Here is a 22187-nt window from a genome sequence, read left to right on the forward strand (position 1 = left end):
GAATATGTGATCAGGATGTGGTCTTCCCTTTTTATGCTTCTTATTGCTTAACTCAGAGTAACTTTTTTGAGCCTCAGTTGGGCCTGGGCCTCTGCGGCGGGCCGTTTGGGCCTCTGGAGGTCTGGGCATCAGTGACTGGGCTGTAGGAGGGTTGGGCCTCGGGCTGTCGGTTTGGGCCTCTGTCTAGCACCATCTTTTGTGGAAGGGTTTTATGAAAAGATTGGGAAAGATAAGGACTCTTTGGTTGCTGTTAAGTGCCTTCAAATAGGTTCCCAGTCAGTGATCCTGCATAGGATTTCCGAGGAGCGGCTGGTGTGTTTGAACAGTGACCTTGTGTTTCAAACAGACCTTGAGGTCGAGTGCTTATCCTGTGGCACCACAGAGCTGCTAAAAAAGACCAGTGAGGCATAACATTCTGCTATGGCTAGCACTTCTATTCAATATGGCACAATGAAAACAGTCACTTTCAAGATCAAGAGAAATGAGTATTTGAGTACCCAGGGTTTGACAGCTGTGCTTAGCATTGCTGTTGTTGGTGACAGTGAGTCAGTACTGATTCTTAGCGACCCTATGCACAACAGAACAAAACACTACCCAGTCCTGGGCCAATCTCACAACCGTTGCTATGCCTGAGCCTATCACTGTTGGAACTGTGCCAATCCATCTTGTTGGGGTTTTTCCTCTTTTTCTTCAACCCTCTACTTTAGAAAACATGACATCCTTCTCCAGTGACTGGTGCCTCCTGACAATATATCTTAAGTATGAGAAATGAAGTCTGGCTATTTTGGCTTCCAAGGAATATTCTGCTGTACTTCTTCCAACAGGTTACCTGTTCCTTTGTTTCCTAATGCTGCTGTACGAGAATATTCTGCTGTACTTTTGGAAGTCCATGGTACTTTCAATATTCTCCTCCAATATCATAACTCAAATACATCAATTCTCATTCCTGGATCTCAGTACTTTAACTGTAAAATGGAAATATATACACTCTTTGCAGAGTGATCCTGAAGATTGAATGAAATGATGTAAATGTAGGACCTAGTATAATACCTGACACACAGTAGGTGCTTAATAAATGCCAGCGTCTATTATCAGTGAAAGGAGGCTCAATAGAACTTGCAATGAGAGGTCAGTGATGGTGAACTACAGATGACCAAAAGAATACATTTGGGTAGACAATGGCACTTACTGCTAGGAAGAGGGCTAATTTTATTGCTTTACAATTTCAGCTCAAATCAGATTTGTCACAAAGCACAGCCAAGACTTTCTGGGCAATAGACAATATACAAATTTAAGATAAGGTTGCCATTGTTTCACATGAAACATTTTCCAGACTAGATTCTGGACACTCAGTTAATACCGTTTATCTAACTCACAAATGCTTTCAGAGATTGCAAAGGTGCTCTTCAGCTGGAACAGTAAATAAAACTCCTAACCAGAAGTCAGACTCGTTTGACCTGCAGCATTTGCCAGCACCAAATGAAATGTTTTTAGAAAGTTTGTTAGCATTTGAAAATCCAGATTTATGGACTCTCTTAGAAAACAAAGCAAATCAAACCCACAAAGTAAACAGAATACCTAGCAATCTTGGAACCATATATCCAGCTTATTTTGTGTGTGTGCAAGAAGAGAAGACTATTTCTCATGCTATTTAATATGCTTAGAAAGTATATCTGGGTAGTAAAAATTAAAAAGCATGCTCAGCTCACTCATTTGCATAACCTGTCAGTACCCTTCACACATATGTGTTTGCAATCCTTGACTTTGGAGGACTTGCATGAGGAGATAAATGATTAAATGATTCTGAAGGGACTAAAAGTGCAGGTTCCCTGACTTTGAGATGGGCTTTTTACTGCTCCAGCAGATGTCGTTGTAAAGTGCCATGGAGTCTGTTAAGTGACCCTGTACAGGGTTTTTCTGAGGAGCGGCTGGTGGGTTTGAACCACTGATCTTGTGGTTAGCAGTTTAGTACTTATCAATCAGTGCCACAACATAACTAAAAAAAAGTAAATATTTATGGGAGCAGAAAACCTCATCTTTCTTCAACTGAGTGTCTGGTAGACTTGAACTGGTAACCTTGTAGTTAGGAAACCAACACGTAACCAACTAGGGTACCAGAAGCAGGTTGGAACCAGGAAAAAAGCCAAACAACACTGGATGGCTGTTGAATGACATGTATTCCAGCTGGGTGTGAGTTTATGCAAAGTCATATTGCTGCAAACCTCAGTCTTCTAGTTTATAAAATGGGGTCACACCCTTGATGATAAATTCTGATCATGAAAATCAAAGCATTGTGAAAACTAAAAAGTACCAGAGGGAATGCTGCTAGGTTATTTTTGAACACCATTTGTTTTTAAAAGTTAATGTAATAAATCCATGAAAGAATTTAGGGTATTAAAAAGAGACCATATACACACTCTTCACTTATACCCACAAGGTTAGGTCCTAAAAACCAGGTTGTTAGGTGAAAATCAGAGTTATGTGAAAATGAAGGACGATTACATTGTTACACAACTGCCAAACCAATGAAAAGCATGGTCTAACCAAGCTGACACATAACCATAACCATCACAACCAGCTCTTGCCTAGCACCTCAGCATTTGTTATTGTTGAACGTAAACTGCTGATGCGTAAAACTGTTGGATAGATTTTTTTGCTATTGTTATAAATGTGAAATGTTAGATGAAAGTTGGTAAATGGGGAGACCAGAAGTCAGCAAACTATTGCCCACATGTCCAATCGAACCCACCATCTGCTTTTATATATTAAGCATATATAACTGCCATGCACATTCATGGACGAATTGCTTATGGATGTTTTCATGCTACAGGCAGAACTTAGCAGTTGTGACAAGAGACCAGGTAGCCAGTAAGGCCAAAAAATACTTACTATCTGGCTCTTTCCAGAGTAAGTCTGCCAATCTTGATCTAAACCATGTACCTAAAAATGGAAACTGAGGCAAATGTGGAAACAAAGCTACTATTCATTTTTACATCCCAGTGATTTGTTCCTGTTACACTGTCTGGTTCTTCTCTTAAGTTCATAGTCGTGTTCTTTAAGATTTACTTTTAGACTCAGCCTTCCAGAAATCCCCCCAGTTCTCTTGGATTATTTCCTCATCCTGTAGTCTATTAGAATACTTTTAAGATACTTTTAAACGGAATCCAACATCAAAATAAGTCTTTTCTTCCCCAGTATCTACCAAGGAAGCAGAGCACTATTCCAACATAGACATTTATGGGTATCTCATTTGTAAATGGAGTCCTGGTCTGGCACTGTGGGCTACTGCGTCAGACTGCAAAGTCGTTTGAACTGCAAGGTCGGTGGTTCAAGCTCACCAGCTGCTCCTTGGAAACCCTATACAGGGTTGCTTTGGGTTGGAATCGACTCGATGGCACTTAACAACAACATTTGTAATTATCTTCAGAATTTGTGACAGTCTAGAGAGTCTAGAGAATCCTATATAGAGAATTCTCAGTTTTGGATCTGGAGAAATAGTCAAAGTCACTCAGTCCACTATGTGAAAGAAAGTGAAATTATGGGGCTCAATTTAGCTCCTTTCTGTGAATTTCACTTAGGACCTGTTCTATTTTCAAGATGATGCTAAACATCATCTACTGACTACAGACTCCCCACTTGTTCCTCACGGATCAGGGTGGTAATCTGCATCACACTTTGTACATCCCCCCACGTTAGCACACATCATAATCAAAAGAACCAAATGAGTTGCTGTTGATGTCACTCATGCTAACTCCACATGTGTCAAAATAGAACTGTGCTTCAAAGGGTTTTCAGCAGCTCGTTTTCTAAAGAAATAAAACCCTAAGAACAAAGGCCTAGTAATCTAAAGGTGTACTTGAGCCTCCAATCTTTTAGTTAGTAGTCCAGCACATTAATTATCTGTAACACCCAGGAACTCCAGCACACATCATAGGGTACTACTGTGCTTACACACTGAAGTCTCCGTTTACTTGTAGACTGTGTGGTGATCTTTGTTTATCCTGACTCCAGCATGTTAGCTGAAGCCTCAGCAAGAATCCAATCACCCTAGACTACTCTTGCTTCCAGATTCATTCTAAAAGCAGTTTTCATTCTACCTCTGCACACAGCATGCATCACACATCAAAGAGCTCTGGAGTCCAAAGGGTTAAGGTCACAACTCCAGGTGGGGTTTGAAGGAAGGAGGGTCTATGGAGGCTGGTGCCCTCACATACCTGTTTCCAGGCTGACTTCAGTTAAACAAGAGTCCACATAAGAGAACTGAACTCCCCTTGATTTGATCATCATAAAACTTGTTCACTATTTTGCCGGAAAGAAATTTTTAGAAGTTCCAACTTAAGCCACTTCATACTCCGTGTCACACACTCAAGAGGCTATTGGATAATGTGGTAATTATTTGTTCTATTGGGCTCTCCATTGCTTGGCCCACTCTCTTTTTGGCCCAGAAAGAATCCAAAATTGACTAGTGAAGGCCTAAATCCCATCCTGTCTAGTGAGAAATGGACAAGAACACTTAGGGGTTTCCTTACCACAGTTGTCCAGGGCACTTGGGGAATCCTGGTGTAAGTCATTGTTATATAGATGATGAGGAAGAATACAGTGAGGACCCAGTAAAATACAGCAACAAACATGACCCAGCCAAACGCTGGGACGCGGAAGTATTCAGTTCCGGCAATAAGTGTCCATACCAGCAGTCCCAGGACCTGTAAAATAGGAGAGACAGAGAAAAAACAATTATACAGAGCGCCAATTACAAATATATTCATAGGTGGTGGTGGTGGTGGTGGTGTGCTGTGGAGTTGTGGTTCTGATTAATAGGATCCCTGCATAAGGTTTCTGAGGCTGTAAATCTTTATGGGAACAGATAGTCTCATCTTTCCCTGTGGAATCACTCACTGGGAGTTTCAAACTGCTGACCATGAGATAAGCAGACTGACTCATAACCACGATGCTACCAGAGCTATACGATTTTAAAATACACTAATTGTGACAAACTTGCTGGTTGCTGTGTGCTGTTAAACCAGTTTCAACTTACAGCGACCCTGTATAGGGTTTCCAAGGCTGTAAAATCCGTACTGGTGCAGAAAGCCTTATCGTTCTCTTGGGGAACAGCTTGTGGATTCGAACTCTGACCTTTTAGATAGCATGGGTAACCCACTATGGGTAACCAACTATGCTACCAGGGCTCCTTGTTACAAATTTACATGCCTACAAATGCCAGGAAGTTAAAATAAATAAATTTAGCATGCAGAGCAAGGAACACGGCAAAGAAAATTTATTTCTTGTCTCTGTTCAGCTCCAGGCAATTGTTGCTGAATTGTGGGGTGATTTTTGCCAGATTTTTTTTTTTTTTTATCTCTCCCTGCTCCCCAGGTGGACATAGAAGCTCAAGTTTGCACATGATAATCTTGATGTTTAAAGGTTAGCATACTTAAGAGGTTAAAAACATCTTGCAGGGCAAAACAACACATCATGGCTGGAATTTGCTCACAGGCTTACACTTGTCAAACGAAATGAGACTACAGGTCACTCAGAGATGGCCCCTGGGATGGACCTTTTCTCAAGGTATGAACCTCTGGGGATCCCTGCCCATTTATGCTTCTCACACATATGGTGTGGCCTGAGAAAGCGCTCAAAAGGAGGATGAGCAAGGGTCTGGGCCAGACATGGTCACTCAGTCGTCCAACTCCACTGTCTAAGATGAGACCAAACCCAAAGTCAAACAAATGTCATCCATTGGCTAAATGAAAATTTTGCTGAAAAAAAAAAAAGAAAGAAAAACAGATTTGAATAGTGGGTATTGTTAGTTTTCCTGGACAAAGAACGGCAGAACAAAGTATGCATCTTGAATTTTAGCACCACCCAGGAACCAGGAGGACTTTAATTCTAAATCACGAGAAAGTTAGTCTCTGGACTATATCTGCAGGAAATAGCATCAGGCGTCGAGAGCGGCAAGTCATGACAAATTATCTGATTTCTGCATTAGGATTTCCTTGTGATTGTTGTTTTTGTTGTCAAATGCCATCAAGTTGGTTCCAACTCAGAGTGACCCTGTATATAGGGTTTCTGAGGAGTGGCTGTTGGGTTTGAGCCACTGATCTTGGGTTCAAACTGAGCTTGCAGTTCACTGCTTACCCTACAGTGCCACACCAGGAATCCTTCTTGTGGTTAATGGGACAAAATAATAAAGTGATTATAATCACAAAGGTAGATTATAATCTACCTGGTGTGGTGCTGTAGAATTCATCAGCACTAGACTGCGAACCACAAGGTTGGTAGTTCAAGTGCACCAGCCACTCCTCGGAAACCCCTATACAGGGTCGCTATTAGTTGGAACTGACTTGATGACATTTAACAAGAACAACAATCACAAAGGGAGGAAAACAAGATTTCACTCACTTATTTAGTATCCCACCACCTACAATATGCCAGACTTCCTGATAAGAGACCTTGGGGAAACAGTGGAGGACAAACTGAACGGGTCTTGTTCTCACTGCTGGCAAGTTGATTGTGACTCACAACACCCTAGCAGGACAGAGTAGAACTGTTCCTTCAGGTTTCCGAGACAGAATCTTTTCGGGAACACACAGCCTCATTTTTGTACTACAGAATGGCCTGGTGGATTTCAAGCGCTGACTTTATGGTTAGTACAATGCTTACTAATTGTGCCACTAGGGCTCCTAACTATTGGATAAGAAATGATGTTGTTGTTAAGCACTGTCAAGTCGGTTCTGACTCATAGCTACCCTGTATAGGGTTTCTGAGGGGCAGCTGGTGAGTTTGAACCACCAACCTTGGGGTTCAAATGGACCTTGCAATCCAGTACATTAACCCACAGCGCCACACCAGGAGTCCACTGGGGAAGAAATAGCTCATTGTAATTGTGGAAAATGCTATGAAGGCAGATGCAGAGTGCAATAAAGGCCTATACTGGGAGGATCTAACTCCACCCAGGATGTTGGATCCATAGATTGCTCAAATTGTTAATGTGCTCAACTGATAACCAAAAGGTGGGAGGTTGGAGTCACTCAGAGATACGTGAGAAGAAAGGCCTAGTGGTATATTTTTTAAAAATCAGTGACTGAAAACTCTAGGGAACGCAATTATTATACTGTGACACACATTCTATCATCATAAAGTGATTATAATCACAAAGGTAGATTATAATCTACCTGGTGTGGTGCTGTAGAATCAATCAACACTAAACTGCGAACCACAAGGTTGGTAGTTCAAGTGCACCAGTTGGAGTCAACTCAGTGGCAAATTGTTTTTAAACCTTGTTGGTAGGAACGGGAACCAAGAGGGCAGGCCACACTGAAGAATAACATTTAAGCAGAATCTGAAGACTGAGTAAGCTACAGAGCCAGGAACACAGTATTCTAGGCAGACAGTACTGTATGGACAAAGGTCTGGAGGTGGAGGGGGTTTTGCTAGCTCTGGTAGCGTAGTGGTTACGAATCGGGCTGCGAACCTTAAGGTCAGCGGTTCGAAACTACCAGCCGCTCCGTGGGAGAAAGATGAGGCTTTCTACTCCCGTAAAGATTTACACCCTCGGAAACCCTGTACAGAGTCGCTATGGGTTGGAACTGACTCGATGGCACTTAACAACAACAACAACAACAAAGTGCAGCACATTAAGACACTGGTGCAAAATGTTAGAGAAGCTTGTTAAAGTCAGATTATATGGGTCTAGTCCTGGTGCGGAGTCCTGGTGGGGCACTGCAGGTTAATGCACGGGAGTGCAATGTCAGTTAGAACTGCAAGGTCAGAGGTTCAAGCTCATCAGCCACTCCTTGGAAACCCTATACAGGGTTGCTATGAGTCGGAACTGACTCAACAGCACTTAACAACAACAAGGAACTCTAAGGATTTTGTACTTTAACTTAAGGGTGTACTGGGGAAGGTTTTAAGCAAGGGGACGATAAAATCAGGTTAAGTTTGTTTAGGAACATTCTAGCTGTATGGAGAGTGGGCATCAGGAAGAGTGAAGGGTGGGTGTGAGGATGTAATAATCCATTATGGAAGAAGATGATGCATCCAAGACCAATAAGATATAAGCAAATACTGAGAAAGGAACGAATTCAAGATACATTTCAAGATTTTACTAGATTGTTATTAAGTGCTGTTGAGTCAATTCCGACCCATAGCGACCCTGTAAAGGGTTTCCAAGGAGCAGCTGGTGAGCTTGAACCACCGACTTTGCAGGTCAAATGACTTTGCATTCTGACACATTATCCCATGGCATAAAGTGTAAAGATCTCTAGGCTTCTGAAAAGATTAACTTAATTGATGACCAAAGACACACCCGTTGCCACCAAGTTAACTCCTACTTACGGTGGTCCCGTGTGTGTCAGAGTAGAACTGTGTGCTCCATAGGGTTTTCAGTGGATGATGGCTTTTTTTTTTTTAAGTTTTTATTGTGAATTGAGTGATAGTTTACATGGGAGAACATCAGCTTTACTTTTTCATCCTATTGTATTTTGTTTCATTGAAATGATTACAATCTCCTCCATGCATCATCATTCAACAGCATTTGCTTCCATTCCTGAAGCACTCAGGAATATATAACCATTCAAACAATCAAAGGGTACAGCCCACAAACCTACCTGCCCCCAGCTGTTAGTACACAGACCCTCTCCCTCCCTGAGTCCAGAGTCCCCAGCTGCTCCATCTCATGGATGATATTTTGGAAGTAGATTGCCAGGCCATTCTTCCATGGCTCCCCTGAGTGGATTCAAACCGTCACCCATTTGGTTAGCAGCTGAATGATGAATTGTTTGCATCAACTCGGGACTCCTTAGGGAATCCTTTACTCAGCTGAAATATTAGACAAGGGATAGGGTAAAGGGACAGAGAGGTGTTCATGAGCTCAGCTTTCAAGCTAGCCAGTTTGAGGTAGAATTGGACCCTCAGAAAGAGAAGTAGATGCTGCAGTTCTAAGAGCTTAGATTACTCTGGTCTGTGGGTTAATGTGCTGGACTGCAAGATTGGTTTGACTTGCAAGGTTGGTGGTTCAAGCTCACCAGTTGCTCCTCGGAAACCCCATATGGGGTTGCTATGAGTTGGAACTGACTTGATGGCACTAAACAACAACAACAAGAAGGAATACTTACTGTGAGGATCATTATGCCCTCAGGCAGGTTTCCAAGTGCCATTTTAAGCTGCTCTCAAGATGTTATTAAGTGCCGTTGAGTCGGTTCCAACTCTCAAGGCAACCCTGTACAGGGTTTCTGAGCAACTGCTGGTGGGTTTGAACTGCTGACCTTGTGGTTTGCAGTCCAGTGCTTATCCTATAGCACCACACCAAGAGTCTGTGATTTCACAGAGGAACTCGTTTCTCTGTAAAAGTTTGAATGCCTATGCTAGGGAGGCAGGTAGCAGACCACTTTAGAGGTAGAAATCTGACATTCTTTCATCTGCTTGATGTTATCTATGAAGTCTAAGGAAAAGCTGCTTTTTGTGCTTATATTGGTGGCAACAGCATTTATTGAAATTGAAAATAACTCTCACACTAATGGATTTTGATGGGGGCCTGAATTCATCATAACTGACAGGTAATCTATACACGTGTATCTGACATACAGATGGATCAGTAAGATTGCTAATAGACGTAATCGGGCAAGACAGACTCAGAAGCAACAGCACGAGCTTCTTGATTCAAAGTGAAAGGGTTGGTGGAGCTGTGGTTGATTATTCACACAGAAAACCTAAGAGTTGACTGAAGAGGCGCCACACGTAGGTTTCTGGTGTCTGTCTCTCTACAGATATGTAAAGGTTAAGAATTTACAGCACAAGCTTGTGTTCAGACTGTTTACCTCAACTAACAGCTCTGAATGCAAGAACATTTTCATTATTAAAGCAAGCAGAGCCCACTGTCTACAGCAGCTTTGTCTAATGGGCTAGCAGTGGTCATTGTTTACACACAGGGACAGTACCATTAACTGAGACGTCTCTCAAAGAGCAGGAATACTTGATTCATGACCTCAACAGTGAACACAGAAAAAATGCTCCTGTCAAGAAAAGAATTATTCTACCCAGGTGAATTTCCTAGGTAACTGAAATACATCTAGAAGCAAACCTTTTATTTCCTGCTATAAGCCATACTGATGGAAATCACTCCACAAAAGCTATTAATTTCTTGCTGTGTATGACAAACTCTAGGCTTATTTGTAGAGGGTCAGTGAAAATGAGGAAGACCACCCAACAAGATGCATGGACACAGTGGCTGCCATAGTGGGCTCAAATATAACAATTGTGACACTGGTCCAGGACCGGGCAGTATCACATTCTGTTGTACATACGGTTGTTGTGAATTATTTAATATGTTTAGTCTTTGTCACTCCCACCAAATGACTCTTCACATAATGGGTCTGACTAAGAGTAGGTGGGAGAAGACATTGATAGGATGACGTGATTCAGATGTGAATGAGTGGTTAACAGAGTTAACTGTGACTGTAAAAACTTGAAACTCTAAGGTGTATAAAATGAGTCATCTCAGAAGCAGGAGGGGTGGTGGAGGAGCTCACTATCATCAAAGAAGAAGAGTCAGGAATAGAGCATGTCCTTTGGGCCCCATGATCCCTGTGCACTGAGCCTCCTTGACCCAGAGACATAAAGCTGTGACACTTTGGGGAATAGCAGAGGAGTGGCAGTCGTGGAACCAAGAGCCAGAGGACAAGACGGAGTGGGGGGCTTCCTAGCCCATGGAGTAAGTAAAGCTGAATGACTGGGCAGAAGGCTTGCTTGCAAAGTGGGGTGCCTCCAGGCACTTAATTGGGGCAGCTAAGTTTGCTGACCCACAGAGCTAGAGACTGAAGCATATAGTGGAGTGGTGTGCCCTGTGGGTATTTATCAGCAGTCCTGACTGAGTTCTGTAACATTGTCTGATCACTGGTTTTCAGTCAGAAACACTATGGATGACATCCTTGCATGCTACTACATATAGACCTATGCCAGTTTTACTGATTACCCTCACCTATTGCTGCCAAGTTGATTATGGCTCATAGTGACCGTACAGGACACAAGAGTGTCACACAATGTAAATCTTTACGGGAGCAAACAACCTCACCTTTGTCCTGCAGAATGACTGGTGTGTTTGAACTGTTAGTTACAGTTAGTAGTCCAATACTAAACCCACTGTGCCACCAGGGCTCTTTACACAGGAAAGAGGTGAAAGTAAATCCAAGCATCACAGGTGCACCAGGAACAGAAAATAACCAAGTCTGATTGAAGAGGTGATACAAGACAGCCATGCTAACCGCTGTCATCACCAGGCCTTATGCCATTTTACTTTCTATTTAACCCGTTGAACCTCTTAGAGAGCATGCTCCACCAAAAGGAGAAGTAAACCAAGAAAGAGTATGGCATGGGAACAAGGAAACAAGGACCCCAACCCAAAAGAAAGATAAAGGGAATTCCAAGGCGGACAGTGAAGAGAGTGTTATTGAAATGACTGGCTTTGTGGGAAATTTTTCTGAGAGGTTCTTGGAAAAAGTGAGGCAAATTAGCTACAAAGAAAATTAAGCAAACACCCACACCCACACAAAGGCAATGATGAACATCAGAAAAAAATCACTGTTTACTATAACACTCAGCTCTAAATATTTACATGTTGTTAAGTGCCGTCAAGAGAGTTCCGACTCATAGTGACCCTGTATACGGTTTCTGAGGAGCAGCTGGTGGGTTTGAACCACCGACCTTGCAGTTAGCACTTCAGTGCTTATTTTACAGTGCACACCAGGATTCCAAATATTTACACAGGGATAATAATATAAACACTGAAAACTGATTTAAACAAATTATAACACAGGAGAGGGAAGCAGTGGGGTGGGGGGAGGGAATGGGTGTGTAATGGGAAGTTACTTGTTAATGTATAAAGCAGAGCCAGAAAGTGGCAGTACACACATTCTTCATAAATATGGAGGTTTCTCAAATGGCTATCTCTGGGGAGAGGGGGGTGCTGGAATAAGGAAACATGGGGTACACCGCCTTTTAGCTCCAGTTGTGTTTGCCCATCCTACAGACCTCAAACAGCCACCCAGTTGACTACTTCGAATTTTCTGGTAAAATAATCTTATCACTTGCAATAACGGTAGCTTTGATGTTTTCCAGTATATATCTATACTACTTGTTTTCCTTGTATGATTGTATTGAATAGAACATTTAGGGCCAACTTTGAGAATAGCGGTAGCACTGACCATCCTTGTTTTACTCTAATGTCTTCACTGTTCATTTTGATGTTTTACATTTGTTTGATGTCTGTTGTTGGGTTTTGATAAATACTATCAAGCTGAAGATTTCTACTTTTTAATTAAGAGTTTTCTTCTCATTCCTCTCCATAAAATTAGAGCAGTGAGCTAAATCAAATGCAGTTTCTGTATCTCCTTTTAAAAACTAAATATGGTATTTGTAAACATTGAACTCCTGGTGTAGCATTGTAGAATTGGCACTGGACTGTGAATGACAAGGGTGGCATCAGCTGCTCCTCAGAAACCCTATACAGTGTCACTATGATCTCACCAGGTGGAGTACACAGACTTAAATTGACTACAGCTGTGGAAAAAGACAGTGGGAAAGCTCCATATCATCAACCAAAACAAGGCCAAGGGCAGACTGTGGAACTGACCATCAATTGCACTAATGCAAATTTAGGGTGAAGTTGAAGAAAATTAAAACAAGTCCACGAGAGTCAAAATATGACCTTGAATATATCCTCACCTGATTTTAGAGATCATTGGAACAGATTTGATCATTGGAACAGATTGGAACAGAAGAGTTGTGGGATGACATCAAGAACGCCAAAGGTCATTAAGAAGACAAGAAAGAAGGGAAAAACCAAAATGGATGTCAGAAGAGACTCTGAAACTTGTTCTTCATGTAGAGATGCCAAAGCAAATGGAAGAAATGAGAAGGTACAAGAAGTACAAGAGCTGAACAGAAAATTTTAAAGATCAACTCGAGAAGACATAGCCAAATATTATAAAGAAATGTACAAAGACCTGGAGTTATAAAATCAAAAGGAAAAAACATGCTCAGCATTTCTCAAGCTGAAAGAAAAAAAGAAAGAATTCAAGCCTCAACTTGAAATATTGAAGGATTCTATGGGCTCTGGTAGCATAGTGGTTACGAATCGGGCTGCGAACCTTAAGGTCAGTGGTTCGAAACTACCAGCTGCTCCGCAGGAGAAAGATCAGGCTTTCTACTCCCGTAAAGATTTACACCCTCGGAAACCCTGTACAGGGTCACTATGGGTTGGAACCGACTCAACGGCACTTAACAACAACAACAACAATGGGCAAAATATTGAATGATGCAGCAAGCATCAAAAGAAGAGGGAAAGGAATACAGGGTCACTGTGTCAAAAAGAAGTAGCCACTGTGCAACCATTTCAACAGGTAACATATGATGAAAAGCCAATGATGCTGAAGGAAAAAGCCCAAGGTACACTAAAAGAATTGGCAAAGAACAAGGGTCCAGGAACTGATGAAATACAAATTGAAATCTTTCAACAAACTGAAGCAGCACTGGAGGTATTCACTCATCTATGCCAAGAAATTTGGAAACCATCTACCTGGTCAACTGCTTGGAATGGGCACAAATATGGATCTCTTCCCAAAAGAGGGGACCCAACAGAATGCGCAAGTCATTACACAGTAGCATTAATGTTTCATGCACACAAAATTTTGCTAAAGATAATTCAATAATGGATGCAATAGTACATTGACAGGGTACTAGAGGTTCAAGCCGAATTCAGATGAGGACGTGGAACGAGAGATATCATTGTTGACGACAGACAGGTCTTGGTAGAAAGCAGAGAACACCAGAAATATGTTTATCTGTGTTTTATTGAGTATGCAAATGTTTCAACTGTGTGGGCTATGACAAGTTATGGACAATATTTTGGAGAATGAGACTATTCTGTTACACTTAATCGTGCTCATGAGTAATTTACACATAGACCAAGAGGCAGTCATTCGAACGGAACAAGGGGATACTGAATGGTTTACAATTAAGAAAAGTGTGTGCCAGGGTTGTATTCTTTCACCAAACTTATTAAATCTACACACTTAGCAAATAATTAGAGAAGCTGAATTATATGAAGAAAATGTGGCTCAAGATTGGAGGAAGACTCATTAATAACCTACAATATGCAGATTATATAACCGTGCTTACTTTACTGGTGACGAGCAAAGACCACAGCCTTTGGTACGGGTTGCACCTCGATGCATAGAAAACAAAAATCTTTAGCACTGCACCAATAAATAACACCAAGATAAATGGAGAAAAGACTGAAGTTGTCATAAGACTTCATTTTGCTCAGTTCAACCATCAGCACTCATGGAAGCAGCAATCAGGAAATCAAATCTTCTGCACAAGACTTCTTTGGAGCGTTGAGGACATCTCTGTGAGCCTGACTGAAGTCAATGTATTTTCAATAACCTCACATGCATGTGAAAGTTGGACAGTGAATAAGGGAGACTGTAGAAGCATTGATACATTTGAGTTATGGTGTTGGAGAATATTAAAAGTACCATGGATTGCCAGAAGAACAATCAAATTTGGACTGGGCAGTGTTTTGTTCGGTTGAGCATAAAATTGATATGAGTTGACACCTAACAACAACACAATCACATAGCTAAACTTTTTCTGACATAGGGTCATCATGGACGTCAAATATTTCAACTAGTGCAACTGTGTTGTAGAATGCTCTGGTATGCACTCTGAATGGTAACAGACATCTGTGATTTGCTATGAACATATTTTTAAAAATCAAACATCAACTGTTGCTTTCTGAGGTTATTAATGAGCTGATTCTAACAGCCCTCCTCAACCACCTGTGTGTACACCTCTCACCAGGGTTGGATTGCCCAATAATTAAGGTAAGCACAGGCATAAATACTTATTTAGTAATCTTCAGTGAGAAATTTTACTTGGTTTTTGAAAAACATGTGAAATTGCACACTACAGATTAGTAAATAAGCCCAAGTAAGCTCCTGCTTATTGGTACTATATGCCTGTCAGGGATTACTCATTTGAAAAGAGGCTTTGGTTCTGTAGGAAGGTGCTGTGAGGTTCAGAGACAGGTGCCAGCCATACTTAGAAGCAGAATATTCTAATATGCTACAGACCAGTACCTGGGTGGTAAATGCTTGACTATTAGCTGAAAGGTTATGAGTGTGAACCTACTCAAAGATGCTTCGGAGTCCTGGTGTGGCTCTGTGGGTTAATGTGCTGGACTGAAAAGTTGCTTTGAACTGTAAGGTCAGCAGTTCAAGCTTACCAGGTGCTCCTTGGAAACCCTATGGGTTAGAACTGACTTGACAGCACTTAACAACAACGAAGGTGCATCAGAAGAAAAGTCTGATAATCTGTTTATGAAAAGTTAGAGCCTTGGGAACCCTATGAAGTAGTTCTGCTGTGCACACATGGGGTCATTCTGAGTCGACCCTAACTTGACAATAACTAACAACAATGAAACAACAGCTGTCCTAGATTTTTAGAATTGAACTAGAAGTTCTAATAAGTTTATGCCAGTGAGTCCCTTTCTTGTGGAGCCAAGTCCATGAGAATTCAGAGGAATTCTCCCATGCTATGTAAAAAGGGTCTCATTTGTTCAAGTATTTCTGAGGACCCATAAGCCAGGCTCTACTCTGGCACTGTTGGATGGCAGGAAGTGCTACATTATTATTGCATACGAGTTGGCCAGTTTCTGATTTTTAGGCTCTGTTGGAAGCAGCACTGTTACTATCTGTACTCAGCCTTAAAAACCGACAGGTAAGTTCTGATGATTAACTAGGTTACCCAAAGAGCAACTTTCCAGCTGTTCCTAGCTGGTGTCGAAAAGAAGAACGGAATTGTTTCAAGTGTGAGCTCAGCACATCTGTCAAAGATCTCATTGGACTTTAAATGATTTACCATATAAATTTCTTACAATGAAGTGGTGTTGGAAATCACTATTGCAGATTTACTTCAGGTTCCCAGCTAGGACACAATTACACAGTATTAATGACCATGCTTGGTGGCTCTTCTCCTGAGATGTGGCCGCATTAATTCAACCTAAATATCACTGAGTTCTCATGGGAGATACAATGGTGGGTAAAAACAGACAGGGTCTCTATCCCCCATGAGGGTACATTAATATTTAACTATAAATTGAGCTAAGTCTTATGAAAGGAAATTAGGCTGAAATGAGATGTGAAGGACCAGGAAGTCGCCAAGAAATAAAAGCTTTGGAGGAAGTGTGAGGTTTAAATAGATTTACAGGAGTTGCTGTTGTCATTGAGTGAGCTCCAACTCATGCTGACTGTATGTATAGCAGAATGAAACACTGCCCGGTACTGTGCTGTCTTCACATATGTTGGCCTGTTTGAGCTCATGACTGGGCCATTGTATCAGTCCATTTCACTGAGGGCTTCCCTTATTTTCACCAGACATCTACCTTGTGCCCTTTTCTAGTAATTGGTCTTTCCTGATGATACAAGTATGTCCAAAGTAAGCAAGCCGAAGTCTCTCCATCCTTGCCTCTAAGGCTGATTTGTTCTCTCTTTTGTCAGTTCATGGTATATGCAGTATTCTTCACCAACACCACAGTTTGAATGCAGCAATTCTTTTGTTTCCCTTCTTCACTATCCAACTTTTGTATGTTTATGAGGTGATTGAAAAGACCAGGGTTTGGGGTCAAATGCATGTTAGGGTGGTGGAGGGAATGCAAAGCCTTTGAGACAGGTACCCCATGGGCGATGTGATTCTTCCATAGGTTCTGATCTTACACAGTAGGACCAGACCGCAGCGCTGGGTGTGAAGGCTGACTGGTAGCCCGACAGCTGATACCGCTCTCCAAGGAAGGCATCTTTTCTCAGAGTCAAGACTCATTCCCTAGTGGTTGGAGGGTCATCGAAAGCTAGTGCTGACATGGATAAACCATTCTGTTACAGATGGAGAAACTGAGTCAAGTTCAGGAAGACATTCAGAAAGAATCAGTCCAGAGTCACAGAGCTAGCTGTGGTCATGGCAGAAGTAGTACCCAGCTATGACTTCTAGTCGGGTGCCACTATAATTTATAATATAGAGTCTGGATTACTTCAGCTCCAGACCCTTGCCCTGCCCCTCCACTCTCTGGCTGGCTGTTACTACCACTTTTGATAACAACTGACTGAGAGGCAGAGCTTGCTTAGTGGGAAAAATCATGGAATCAGCCTGCTAGTTCCTGCCTTGGGCAAGTAACTAACCTGCCAAATGAAGAGATAGTAACTGTTCTTATTGGATTGTGGGAGGACAAAATGAGTTCAGTAATGTATGCACAATAGTGTTTGGTACAAGATAGGCACAGTGTCAGCTATTAACTATTGTGCTAATATTATTACCATGGTTTACAGTGATTCTTAGAACCTCTTCCCCCACTAACCCGCTTCCTTTTTGTTGTCCTTCAAGATTTTGACACTTAATGGAGCCAGAGAGTCTTATCTGCTAGTCTCAGGTTTCTGGACAAATGGATTGGACTTGAGAGCTCTCCTATGAGCAATAATACTACCAAGATGTCAAGCTGAAAGGATCTGAATCATAAGCTCTGTCCTCCTTGCCCAGTGTGGCCACCTTCTGTTCTGTGCCACAAGGCCCACCACACAAGGTTATCATTTGCTCTGTTCCTATTTGGTTAAATGGTATAATGTAAAGGCCACCAGGCCTTGTGGAAAAAAGTCAGGCTTTGGAATCTTACCAGCTATGTGACTGGGCAAATTATTTTCATTTAACCAATAATTATTGAGCATCTATTAGGTGCCAAGACCTGATTAACGGTAACAGCATAGCGTCTGCTACAGAGCAGGAAGTTAGGTGCATCACATGTCTTTCTTCATTTAACCCACGAAGCAACCCTGGGAAGTCATCTTACTGTCACCACTTTACAGCTGGGGAAGAGGAAGTGAGTTAAATGACTTAGTTTAAGCTTTTAACCATTATGCTATATAGTATATTATGCCTCAAATCGTTTGAACTTTTCTCTACCTCAGCTTTTTATTTATAGTGTTGTTGTTGCTGTTAAGTGCTGCTGAGTCGGTTCCAACACATGGCGACCCTGTATAGGGTTTCTGAGGAGCGGATGGTGAGTTTGAACTGCTGACCCTGCAGTTCAACCGACCTTGTGGTCCAGTGATTATCCTACAGTGCCACAAGGACAATATTTATTTTCTAAAGCTCACATAATGAGACAATGTGTTTTATAAATGATAACTACTATTATAGTTAATAAATGAAGAAACAGCTATTTAGGAGACAGTAAAGCTGCCCTAGAGGAATAGCTACACCCAGCAGCTACTGTTGAAGATGGTAACATGGAAAAAGCCCACATAGGAAAAACAAACAAACCCAAAACCCATGTACCAATTAGGGTTAGGGGTAGCAATAGTCCCTGTGGACAATTTTCTGGTGTGCATTTTCTTCCATGTGGGTTTTTTTTCCTAGAAGCATTCACAATAAGGAAGTTGACTCCAGTTACATTTCCTTGCTTATGTTATGGACGTAGCATTCGATCTCTAGGAATGTAGAATGCCACCATCCAGCCCCCTCCCAAGCACATAGCTTTGGACATAAGTTGTTTAGTAACCATCCAGTTGACTCCAACTCATGGTGACGTAATTTGAACCAAATGAAACACTGCCTAGTCCTGTGCCATCTGCATGATAGTATCGTTGGTTTGTTTGAGCCCATTGTATTAATCCAACCCATCAAAGGTTCCCTGGTTTTCTGTGACAACCTACCAAATATGATGCCCAGTTCTAGAGACTCATCTTTCCTGATGACGTATCCAGAGTCAGAGTCTCACTGTCTCCTCACTTCAAGGGTCACTTCCTCCTAGACAGATCTTTATTCTAGCTGTCCACTGTATTATGAATATTCTTTGCTAGCACTGTAATTCAAAAGTTTCAGTTCTTCAGTTTTCCTTTTTCATGGTCCAGCGTTTGCATGCATGTGAAGGCTCTGGTAAAAGTACCATCTTCTTCAATGCAAACAAAAATTCCCATAGCAGTCCTCTGATGCTGAGCTACCAGGTGTGCCGTTTTCAGCAAAGACTGATCATTACAAGGGTTTTTTTGTCCATTGTCTGCTCTTGTAGCAACTTGGTTTCTTTCCAATGGAAACAGAAAGAAAGAATACAGAGATGGCAGCTAATCCTATTTACTAGGATAGTTTAAACATTCACTTCCCAGAGTATACTGCTTTTCAGTAAATATATGCTAAGGAACTGTGGCAAGGTTACTGTGTCACAGGGGTTAACATTAAAGCCTATCTGGGTCAGTAAGCCCAGGCCAGATGTGGTAGTGGGTGCTCAAGGTACAAAGGTGAGCAAGGCTCCGATCCTTGCACCTGAGGAATTTCCCAAGTAGGCTGAAAGGCAAACAAAATCCGCTTCTTTCTCGTTCACCAAGGGGTCACAACTACAACCTGCAATCCACACACTTGACCCCCTGCCCACAAAGCTAGTATATGATAAGGACAGGACCTGGATTCAAGCCACGACCTAGGATGCTCTTTCTATCAATGCTAATTTTTTGAATAACCTTCAAGTGCCAAGAGTTCTAGGCTCAAAATAAATCACTTTCATTTCTGTGTAAATGGGCCCCAAAAGCAAGTCTTGCCCTCATGACTAGAGATGATGAGCAAATACCACAAACTAGGTTTTTTTTTTTAATACAATGGAAACAGGCATGGGAGGAAAATGAACCATCACACCTAAGTCACCGTTGGCATCTGCTCCCACCCACAGCCCACAAACACAGCATGCTCTCATTTACCTATTATCTATGACTATTTTTGTGCTACAAGAGCAGAATATGTAAAACATTTACTAGCTGGACCTTAACAGTAAAAGTTTCTGATTTTGTTCTTTGCTGTCACCTCATATATACATGTTATGCCAAGATGTGAGGAGGCAGCAAAAAGTTTGTGGAAAAATTCCATTATATTTTCATTGTATGTTTCTAACTTTCTGAAGCCTCCTTATCTACCTAGGAGTCCCTGCCTGGGTGGTGCAAACAGTTAAGCATTCTGCTACTAGCCTAAAACTGGTGGTTCAGCCCCTGCCCGCCGCCCCCTCCCTCCCCAGGCACCTTGGAAGATGGGGCTGGTGATCTGCTTCTGAAAGGTCCTAGCCATGAAAATCCTGGGGGTCAACATGAACAGGAATCAAATGGATAGCAAATAACAACAGTAACGACGAAATGGAATTTCTCTGCAAACTTTTTTAAGTCCCTGCATATATTTGTTGTTGTTAAGTGCCGTCAAGTTGGTTCCGACCCATAGCGACCCTGTATAGGGTTTCCGAGGAGCAGCTGGTGAGCTTGAACCGCCGACTTTGCAGTTCAAATGGCTTTGCAATCTGGCACATTAACCCACAGCGCCACACCAGGACTCCCTACAAATATACATATACTCATATTTTTGCTACTTGCAAATAAGTCAGGTAATAACACAGTGAGTCAGAGAAGATAATAGGAGAGATGAGGCTATCCCTTCTGTGAACCATCTGCTGACTGTTCCCTACATTTGCTGAGTTATTTTGTAGAGTCACCTGGATCTTGTAAGTCAGCCATCTCGGCTCCCCTTCCAGGTTCACAGCAGCTCTTGTTCAGCAAGCATGATGACCTTTCCCAGTTATCCACTAGAGGGTGTCCACACATTGCTCCTAACAGATTAAGGCACTATAGGCACAGTGTTTGCTGCTCAGTGAAGGAAGATTAGAGTTTACCATCTGTCTGGATTAGTTCCTACATCTAAAAAAATTTTCCAAAGAGGTGACAGGGCATGGAAGAACACACTTGACTCTTGTCTATAGGACCCAGACACTACCTGGGGAAGAGATCTGATGAGAAATAGTCAGCTGGCTTAGATAAGAATGAATTAATAGAAGGACTTTGAAGGGCACATTTAACTCACAAGTTCATAGCTGCCTCCTTATGTCCCTGCAAAGTTTCTACTGACATTATGTGTTTAAATCCCTACAACATGCAGCAAAAGGGCCTTCAACTGTGTCACTCTCTCCAAGCACTTGGCCTCTTTGGGCCTCTGCTTCCCAGTCTGGAAAATGGGGAGGGTGTGGTCAGAGCTGCAGTTCTGGGGGTGAGGAGGAGCATATCAGAATCACCTGGGAGGAATTTCAAATCACTTGGTCTTCTTCCCACACTTAAACACACCATGAAAGGTGGGTGTATCACTCTGGCCTTCCCAACCTCTTCTCAAACTCCACTGTAGGAGCCCCATGGGTGTTTCAGGTGTCTTTATGGTCAACTATAGACCTGTGCTGAGGCAAAGCCACAGGACTTTGATATTGCCAGTAGGCAAAGGGAGGGAAATGTGCATATAAGGCTAACCATGCTGTGGTTTTGCACACAAATGGTTTCATATTCTTCTCTTCAAAAGGCATAATTCAATTCCTATCCTCTTAAAGGTAAGGAGCTCTGGTAGCGTAGTGGATTACAAGCTGGGCTTCTAACTCACAACTTCAGTAGTTCGAATTTATCAGCCTAACCTACAGAGAATGATGAGACTTTTTACTCCCATAAAGATTTATAGCCTCGAGAACGTATGCTGTTGTTGCTATTGTTCAGTGCTGTCAAGTAGGTTCTGAGGAGCAGCTGGTGAATTCGAACCGCCAACATTGTGGTTCAAATGACCTTGCTGTCCATTGCTTATCTACAGCGTGCCACACTAGGACTCCAGTACAGGGAGTTGGAACCTGCACCTTTTAAAGGTGGTGGTTGTTAAGTGCCGTCAAATTGGTTCCGACCCATAGTGACCCTGTATAGGGTTTCCGAGGAGCAACTGGTGAGCTTTAACCACCACCTTGCGGTTCAAATCGACTTTACAGTCCTACGCATTAACCCACAGTGCCACACCAGGACCCCCTCTTAAAGGCAGGCTGGATGTATTGACTAACTCCTGTGGAATAGAAGGTAATAGTAAATGGAACTATGTGACTTGGGAGGTTAGATCATTAAAGGATACAGGCTCCCTTGGCTGTTGGTCTTGGATCATTTAATCTGGTGAAGCTAGCAGCCGTGTTGTGAGGAAACTCCAACAGTTCTGTGGACAGGCCCATGTGGAGAAGAACTGAGGCCTCCCATCAACAGCCAGCACCAACTTGCCAGCCACGTGTACACAGCGCCTGGGAAGTCTGAGGCTGGCTGAAAAAA

The 22187-nt window shown here is 42.2% G+C and overlaps 1 protein-coding gene across 1 annotated transcript in view; it reads right to left on the reverse strand.

The window, feature by feature from the left end:
- CMTM8 (CKLF-like MARVEL transmembrane domain containing 8) overlaps positions 1-22187 on the reverse strand; it is a 155520-nt gene that overhangs the window by 18139 nt on the left and 115194 nt on the right. The window contains exon 2 of the mRNA XM_006851589.1: positions 4530-4703. Coding sequence (XP_006851651.1) covers positions 4530-4703 — 174 coding nt within the window. The remainder of the gene's footprint in view (positions 1-4529; positions 4704-22187) is intronic.

Source organism: Chrysochloris asiatica, unplaced genomic scaffold (genome assembly GCF_000296735.1).
Source record: "Chrysochloris asiatica unplaced genomic scaffold, ChrAsi1.0 scaffold00030, whole genome shotgun sequence".
Taxonomy (NCBI): Eukaryota; Metazoa; Chordata; class Mammalia; order Afrosoricida; family Chrysochloridae; genus Chrysochloris; species Chrysochloris asiatica.